Source organism: Corythoichthys intestinalis, chromosome 7 (genome assembly GCF_030265065.1).
Source record: "Corythoichthys intestinalis isolate RoL2023-P3 chromosome 7, ASM3026506v1, whole genome shotgun sequence".
In the NCBI taxonomy this organism is placed as follows: Eukaryota; Metazoa; Chordata; class Actinopteri; order Syngnathiformes; family Syngnathidae; genus Corythoichthys; species Corythoichthys intestinalis.
In genome coordinates, this window is record NC_080401.1 from 57,342,449 (window position 1) to 57,351,994 (window position 9,546).

The following is a 9,546-nucleotide window of genomic DNA, read 5'->3' on the forward strand; positions in this document are numbered from 1 at the left end:
CCATTCACGATGCTAGATGGCGCCAGATATCATTGGAGCAATGTTCTGTCATGACAGCTCTCAGCTACTCTCCCCATTTACGACGCTAGATGGCGCCAAATATCATTGAAGCGATGTTCCGTCATGACAGATCTCAGCGACTCTCAAGTTTAAGCAGTTTGCATTGTTTTATTGCAATGTTTGTCCTTATTCAGATTTGTTTCAAGACTACACTTACAGTTAGACCTCACTTTGATGGTTAATGCAGTTATTGCAATTTTGTTGTTTTATCACAATAGCTTGGTTTATTTACATCTAAAAACCAGAAGCCATTCGTTTACGAATGTGATTGCACTTTAGTTTACATATTAAAATGTTCAGAATAGGGTTGTTCCGATCATGTTTTTTTGCTCCCGATCCGATCCCGATCGTTTTAGTTTGAGTATCTGCCGAGCCCTATATTTCCCGATCCGATTGCTTTTTTTTGCTCCCGATTCAATTCCAATCATTCCCGATAATTTTTCCTGATCATATACATTATGGCAATGCATTAAGAAAAAAATGAATAAAACTCGGATGAATATATACATTCAACATACAGTACATAAGTACTATATTTGTTTATTATGACAATAAATCCTCAAGATGACATTTACATTATTAACATTCTTTCTGTGAGAGGGATCCATGGATAGAAAGACTTGTAATTCTTAAAGGATAAATGTGACTTTGTATATTGTGACTAAATATTGCCATCTAGTGTATTTGTTGAGCTTGCAGTAAATGATACTGTAACCATTTAACTGTTCTGCCCAAATGCATGATGGGAAGTGCAACCATGACTGTGCGTAGTGGCACCAATTGATATATCTTCTCTGCGTTGGGAAATAACATAGGGTGTTAAGAAAAAGATCAACCACTACCTTTCTTCCCCATATTGCTTCTCACGGTATTTCTAATTGTTGAGAGAGGGATTTTAAGGCTTTAGCCAATTAAAAAAACGGCTCCATAGACTGCCAAATTTCACTCTATTCATTTTACGCTGCCTTTTACCTCTATATATAGATAAAACGGTGCCATTATAGATTGAACGCGACAATGCGTGAGTGGGTCGTGCAGCGCATGCGGTAATTGCGTTAAATATTTTAACGTGATTAATTTTTAAAAAATTAATAACCACCGTTAACGCGATAAATTTGATAGCCCTATTTTAAGCCAAAAACTAAAGACTGGATGAGTGTAAGACATTTTGTCTCTAACGTTAAATACAATTAGAAAACGATTAAATTATAAAATATATATGTATTAAAACAAGGCATGTCCGATATTGTTTTGCCGATTCCGATACTTTGAAAATGACGTGATCGGACCCGATCGATTGGCATCCCGATCGATCGGGACATCTTATAGTTCAGATATTAAGATTTGAATGAGGCAAAATATGCTTTTTCTCTCAAATATATTGTTATAATCATTTGTTTCGGATGTACTGTAATTATTTTCTGTATAAAAATAAATTTGGTGTTCAAAAAGTCTTTTTTCAAACTTGAGTCTTGAAAAAGAGGGGGTCGTCTTAAAATCAGGGCCGTCTTATATTCGGGCAAATACGGTATACATCAATTCTTGGCAGGAGCGTATCGATAACCCATTAGAATATATAGTATCACAATATATCACCATTTCGTTATTTTGTCACACCCCTAATAATCCCATTCTAAACAGAGTGAGTTTTATACCATTTTATTGCTGCCTGCCTGTTTGTTTGTTGTCCCCACGTGTGACAAAAAGATGGCCAGCCGAGTGTAACGGAGATGATTTGACATCAGTGTTTTGCTGCCGGAATATCTTTTTAAGCAAGGGGGGAGGTCAGGGCTGGCCGAGACGCCCCCAGTGGCCCAGAGAGCTAATGGAGTTGCTAGTCTCACCAGGGATGCCGCTGACCTATGCCCCCTTTTTGTAAAAGCTTTGCCCCTGTAGCAAACAATTGGAGGGAGGGGCCGACCGGTCCTCTTCTGGCGAGTCTCTCGACATCCCCTTTCGCCGCTTCAGGTGGAAGCTCCCAGGCGGCGACAGCATCCGAGTGGGATCTCACCATCTCCGCCGCGGCGCTCCGTGTCAACTTGTCGCCGATCAATACGCGCAGACGCCCGCTTCGGCTCGACAGGATAGCTGCCGCGGGATCCCTGACAAGCGCAGATCAATATGGCCGTCTTCGAAATCCCTCCCTAGCGATAGTGCTGTATAGTGGTTAGCCCTTTTTTAATGTGCTAATTGAATGTTGTTGCAGCTAAACTACCACTACTACTATGGCTACTGTTTCTGCTAACCGGCTGCGTGGAATCGGCTAATGCCAATACTGTTCCCGTGCCACGTTTATTAAGAACATATACAAAATGTTTTTTTTGTGTCAATCTGAGTGCTAAATTACTACATAATACTTCACTTTAATGTAAAATATCTGATATCATGGCTTGGTTAGACACTGCTTAAAAACCTTTGGCCTACCCTAGCATGAGTGATAAATCGATGAACTCCTCTACAACTTGAGACTTAAAATGCTCTTAAATACAGAACTGTATTGTTGCCACCCCTCCAAAAAAAAGTCCATTATAATGTTTTTAACATTATAATTACCATGTTGTTACATGTTGAATGTCAATGCACTGTAATGGCAAGTGTATGGTCAAGAATCACAGCCACACGTTTTTCTGCCATTTAAAATGAATGGAAAATTTGGATGTGCATAGCCGTCAATGGCATAGCCTTACTTGGGTGCCAGTTGAATGTCAATGCGCTGTCACGGTAAGTGTATGGTCAAAAATAACAGCCGCACATGTTTTTCTGCCATTTAAAATGAACGGAAAATTTGAACGTGCATAGCTGTCAATAAATGCCATATACCAAAATCCATTTTGCCACAAACAAAAAAAAAGTCACATACCAAATAAAATTGCCACACACCAAAATCCATTTTGCCACATACCAAAAAAATGCCACATGTCAAAATCAATTTTGCCACATGCCAAAAAAAAAATGCCACGTGCCAAAATCCATTTTGCCACTTACCAAAGAAAAATGCCCCTTAACAAATAAAAATTCCATTCCAAAATCCATTTTTCCACTTACAAAAAAAATGCCACATGCCAAAATTCATTTTGCTACATACAAAAAAATGCCACATGCCAAAATCCATTTTGCTATTTACCCAAAAAAATGCCACATGCCAAAATCCATTTTGCTATTTACCCCCAAAAAATGCCACATGCCAAAATCCATTTTGCCACATACAAAAAAATGCCACATGCCAAAAAAATGCTATATGGCAAAATCAATTTTTCCACATGCTGAAAAAATGCCACATGCCAAAATCCATTTTGCCACTGACCAAAGAAAAATACAACATACCAAATAAAAATGCCACATACAAAAAGCCATTTTGCCACATACCCCCCATAAATGCCACATGCTAAAAAAAAAAAATGCCGCATGCCCGAATCCATTTTGCCACATACCAAAGAAAATGTCACATGGCAAAATCAATTTTGCCACATGCCAAAAAATGCCACATGCCAAAATCCCTTTTGCTACATACCAAAAAAAAAGCCAAATGCATAAAAAAATGCCACATGGCAGAATCAATTTTTCCATGCCCCAAAAAATGCCACCTGCCAAAATCAATTTTGCCACATACCAAAAAAAATGTCACACGGCAAAATCCATTTTGCCACGTACCAAAAAAATGCCACAATGCAAAATCAATTTTTCCACATGCCAAAAAAATGCCACATTCCAAAATCCATTTTGCCACATACATAAAATAAATGCCACGTGCAAAAAAAACGCCACATGACAAAATCAATTTTGTCACATGCCCAAAAAATGCCACATGCCAAAATCCATTTTTCCACATACCACAAAAAATGCCATATGCCCAAAAAGTGCCACATGGCAGAATCGATTTTTCCACATGCCCCACAAAAAAGCCGAATGCAAAATCCATTTTGCCACAACCCCAAAAAATGCCACATAGCAAAATCTATTTTTCCACATACCAAAAAAAAAAAAGCCACATGGCAAAATCAATTTTGCCACTTGCCCAAAAAATGCCACATGGCAAAATCAATTTTGCCACATGCCAAAAAAGATTTTACACAATTTTTCCTTCAAGTCCTTTGTGCTTTTATTTTTTTATTGATGTGGTCTTAAATTGACTTCTTGAAACCTGCAGAGACCCTGTGTACGCAAACATTTTTGATTTTGCTTTCAACTTTGTTTTGTCCTTGCAGGACTTTTATTGAAATCAGTTCGCTGCTCGCGTGTATAAAATACGTTATATTCGTTGCACCCAACTTGGAGAAGGAAAAAAAAGTCTCCAATTTAAGTCAAAGGGTTGCGGGCAGATGACCTGAAAAGGAAGGCTTGAGTAGGCAGGAAGTGTCAGGAGACGCGTGTGGCAGGTGAAACGAGAATCGTCGCACTCGGGTGAACACTTAAACGGATAAATGCAGTTCGGGGGCGGGGGGAGAGGGGGAAAGCGACTAAAAGCCTCCCATCACTTGCAACAAGACATCGGTACCCCAAACACGGTGTGTCAGCATCTTTAAACAGCGGCTGACGGAATCATCTTGACAGCCAGTTCACATGTAACATCTTCGATCGGTCCCCCTCGGGGAGTTTTAGCCTCGGCCTGCGCGTTGCAAATTCACCAGTAAAAATTGGAGGGGTTTCGTTTAGAGTTGTCTGTCATAGTTCAGAAGGAAGGTGGACCCAAATACAGTAAACCGGGGGAGGCCAAGGTGGCTCAAAATGCTTTAATCCAAAATCCCAATCGCAAACAAAAACTGGATGAGGAATCAAAACTTACAGAAAAATCTGACCAAACTTGAACTGTGGTACAGGAAAACACATCCAGATCGACATGAACATTGACGCAACAAGGACTGAACAAAAACGGGGAGGTTAAATACACAGACAGGGTGTAACGAAACAATCGTCACTTTCGACTTGTAGAAACCTGAGTAATTAGTTCTTATAAAAGCCGCTTTTGCAATGAAGGAACTATCCGCACTCTTAGAACCTTTTGGGGGACATATAGGAACTAGGGACCAGGAACTCAAGTTCCAATACATCCATTCAAAAGTGAGATAATTTGCCGGATGACGCAAAATGATATCTGTCATAAGCTCATGCTTAATGCTCATGGCAATGTCATGTCACCACTATGATGGTCTTATGACAGTCTTATGGCGCCACTTTTTACCAAATACCATACCTAGTAATTAATGAAACAACTGGATTAGTAATTCAATAAATAACTACGGTAGCACAGAACATGATTTTTTTTGTCTGTAGTGCCGCAATGCATGCAAGGAGGCATGTTGGATGACAACAGTGTTGACAGCAGGTGGCAGCAGAGGTTGACTGTGTCCCTCAAGGGGAGCATTGATGGCCAAATGAAGCTTCTTGAAGCAATGAAGCTCTGCAGCCAATTGGTTCAAAGCTTCATGAGGGTTCATTTGGTCTTATCACAGTCTTATGATGCCGCTGTCAGATATAGTGTTACAGAATACCATAACTACCATTTAATAAAACAACCGGAAGAGTAATTGAAGAAATAATTAGCACAGAACATGAATTTTTGTCTGTAGTGCCACAATGCATGCTAGGAGGCATGTTGGGCCACAACAGTGTTGACAGCAAGTGGCAGCAGAGGTTGACTGTGTCCCTCAAGGGAGCAGTGATAGCCAATGAAGCTTCTTGAACCAATGAAGCTTTGCAGCCATTTGTTTCAAAGCGTCACGGGGGGTTATTTGGTCTTATGACAGTCTTATGATGCCACTGTCAAATGGAGTGTTACTGGTGAATATCTTTTGGTGTAAATATCCCATAGAATAATGAGGACGGCTGCGGCTTATAGTCCAGTGCGGCTTATTTATGAACAAATGCTGTTTTTGTGTCAAATTTGGTGGGCGGCGGCTTATAGTCAGGTGCGTCTTATAGTCCGAAAATTACGGTATATTTTTGTATCTTTTGGCAATGCTATTGTATTTCTGGATTATTTTGTTACTTTTAATCAAACCCCTTTATTTTTGGGCATTGGGCTACACTACCCACCTGTTTATGTGTGCAAAAAAACTAAATTTAGCTACTACTGCTTTTGGTACAATGTTAGCGCAATCTTAAATTCATAAAATTACTTTTTCTATATATTTTTTTTAGCGTAGTAAAATAATTTATGCTGCACTTTGTTTTTGTTCCTAGCTTTGACGTTAGTTTTACAATTTTAAATACTATAATTTTTATGTTTCTACTATCCTTCATTAGCCGCCATCATTCGCTGCTAGCTATGTCGCTTTTGGTTCAACGTCTAACAAGTTAGCACAATTTAAACATGCAAAACTAATTTTCCTCTCATGTTGTTCACATGATAAAATAATTTATGATGAATCTTGTTATTGTAAAGAGTTTTTAATGTATTTAGTGCAGTGTTTAAAAAAAAAAAAAAAAACGTTCATGTTTCTACTTAATCTCATTAGGTGCTATCATTCGCTGCTAGCTAGTGTTGCTTTTGGTGCAATGTTAGCACAATCTTAAGTAAGCAAAACTACTTTTCCTATTATATTTTTCGCATGATAAAATGATTCATTGTGTATCTTGTTTTTGTCATGAGATTTTAATGTTTTTAGTACAGTATTTAAAAAAAAAACACTTATACTCTAACATATTGCTGCCATCATTCGTTGCTAGCTAGTGTTTCTTTTGGTGCAATGTTAGCTAGGGTGACCAAACGTCCTCTTTTGCCCGGACAAGTCCTACTTTCGGGTAGTATCCTCGTCGTCCAGGGGGGTTTTATAAATTCATAAAAATGTCAGGTTTTTATGATTTTTCTCGGGACCAATTTGAAGAGAATCCCTCCGGCCGCTGAGGGGCAGCGCCTGCCTGCAATGGCATGGCTCCTAGTAGTAGGGAGAGAAGGAGTAGTTCTTCTTGTTTTTGTTGGCAGTTTACCCCTATCATGAGGCATTACCTTACCGCCATCTACTGGGTTGACAATTTGGCCACAACGCCTGAAGTTTTTTACGATAAATACGTATATAATGGCAACTGTTGACTTCTGTCGGAGCTTTGACTGTAAAATCCCGTTTGGTGTCGCATCGTTGCGCTGCCGATGATTGTGAACTTTTATAGCGAAGTTTGATTTTTGCCTCAGCTAGCTATCAGTAAGCTGAAACACGCTAGGCATTATGGGAAACGTAGTTTTGAACTGCTATGTTTGGAAACATGCTAGTTGAATAGTTTGTCAGTTTATTTCGGTTTTTGTTTTTGTGCAATCTAGATTATTGAATGAGAATATCAATTGAATGGGAATAACAATTTGTCAGGGACAATTGTCATGTTAGTAATTTATAAAAATGTTTAGTTGGCACATAGCCTACTGTGTGTATGTGTATTGACTGGACTACATTTCTATGGGTCTGCATTATATATTATACGTTCATATTAGGGCTGTCAAACGATTAAAATTTTTAATCGAGTTAATTACAGCTTAAAAATTAATTAATCGTAATTAATTGCAATTAATTGCAATTCAAACCATCTATAAAATATGCCATATTTTACATAAATTATTTTTGGAATGGAAAGACAAGACAAGATGGATATATACATTCAACATACGGTACATAAGGACTGTATTTGTTTATTATAACAATAAATCAACAAGATGGCATTAACATTATTAACATTCTGTTAAAGCGATCCATGGATAGAAAGATTTGTAGTTCTTAAAAGAAATATTTTAGTACAATTTATAGAAATTTTAAATTAAAACCCCTCTTAATGTTTTCGTTTTAATGAAATTTGTAAAATTTTCAATCAAAAAATAAACTATTAGCCCACCATTGTTGATGTCAATAATCACACAATGCTCATGGGTGGCTGAAGCCTATAAAATCAGTCGCACCCAAGCGCCAGCAGAGGGTGGCAAAACTCCATAAAACACAATTAACAAGTGGTGTTTCACCGTACCGTCATTTAAATCTGTCTGAGCGGGTAATCTGCGTTAATTGCGTCAAATATTTTAACGTGATTAATTTAAAAAATTAATTAACGCCCGTTAACGCGAGAATTTTGACAACCCTAGTTCATATATATATATATATATATATATATATATATATATATATATATTTTTTTTAATAAAGTCATTATTTATTTATTTTTTTTCAAACTGCATTTTTCCATCCAGAGTGAGGGGGCACACTTTAAATATATTAAAGTGATATAGGCATCTTTGAGTGAACTTCGAGTAAAATTCAAGTATCTTGAGGCCGAGCTGAGTGTCCTCTATTTTGGAAATCAAAATATGTGCTAACATTAGGGTGACCAATCTTAGACTCACAGAACTACTTTTCCTATTATCTTGCTCAAAAGATAAAATAATTGATTGTGTATCTTATTTTTGTCATTACCTTTTATGGTTATGGGATTTTTAAAACATTTTTTTCCTCCACATAATCTCATTAGCTGCCATCATTCGTTGCTAGATAGTATTGCTATTGGTGCAGCGATAGCACAATCTTTAGCTCGCAAAACTGCTACTGTAGGTTGTTTTTGTCACTAACTTTGATGTTAGTTTAAGGATTTTAAATACTGTAATTTTTAGGTTTCTACTTTCCCTCATTAGCTGCCAGCATTGCTGCTAGCTAGTGTTGTTGGCCCCATGGATTTCTTGCTCATGGCCCCAAGAGACTTTAGCAACGTCCTTGCTCAGAACTCTTTCTGAGTTAAATTAACACTCATGATTTTGCCGTGTTAGCTTTCTGACCAAAGCTAGCATTCTAGTGTGACGATTAGCAAAGCTTTGCAGGGCGGGATCAGATTCCGGTCGGGCTCATCAATGTTTCATAATTAGCCAGAGGGAGAATGGGAGAGCCTCTGCACTGCCGCGATCCATTTCTCATCACTACCGCTTTTTGTCCCGTCGCTTCTTTTTCAATCTTAGTGTGATTAAAAGCAGCTTTGCGCCACAAAATCCCCTTCGGACAGGAGAGATTCAAACATGAGAATCCTGCCAAAGTACTCCTGATCTTGCCGCAGTTTGACACATGACCACACAAGACCCCCGGATGGGCATTAGCGCAGGCTTCAGCAAACCCGACATCCGCCGCCGCCGCTCAAATCATTCATTAAATCAGAACACAAAAAGTAACTTTACTTGAATGCCTGGCCATCAATATTTCATGGAGGCTGAGGATGAATCTTTGTCGTTTTTTCGCACCGCTTATGGATCGGCCTTCTTCGGGTGCGCTGACATGAATATTTCAGGGGGAGTCATCGGCGACATCTCTCGGAAAGGCGTCAAACTCATTTACATATGTATTTATTTAGCGGAGAACATGTTTGTGAGTGTACACGTATGTGGTTTGAAGATGTTAAAGGGTATGTCATGCCCTGGGAAAATGTTAATATTCCATCATTTATCCATAAACGCATGCCTTTTGTATTCACATCATGCCACTTCGTGTAATTACACACAAGAAAATGAGAGAAATTTGGCTCGATTGC

General features: G+C 38.4%; 1 protein-coding gene across 3 annotated transcripts in view; it reads right to left on the reverse strand.

Moving 5' to 3' along the window:
* The window catches only part of LOC130918578 (glomulin-like), a 22,720-nt gene extending 13,379 nt beyond the window's left edge, over nucleotides 1-9,341 (reverse strand). For 2 of the 3 annotated variants that reach the window (XM_057840391.1, XM_057840393.1), the window contains exon 1: nucleotides 9,197-9,213. In XM_057840391.1, the coding sequence (XP_057696374.1) occupies nucleotides 9,197-9,212 (16 nt within the window). In that variant the 5' untranslated portion in view covers nucleotide 9,213. Of the gene's footprint in view, nucleotides 1-9,196 lie in introns of all 3 variants that reach the window. The other variant, XM_057840392.1, reaches the window with a different exon arrangement.
* Between the last annotated feature and the right edge of the window lie 205 nt (nucleotides 9,342-9,546).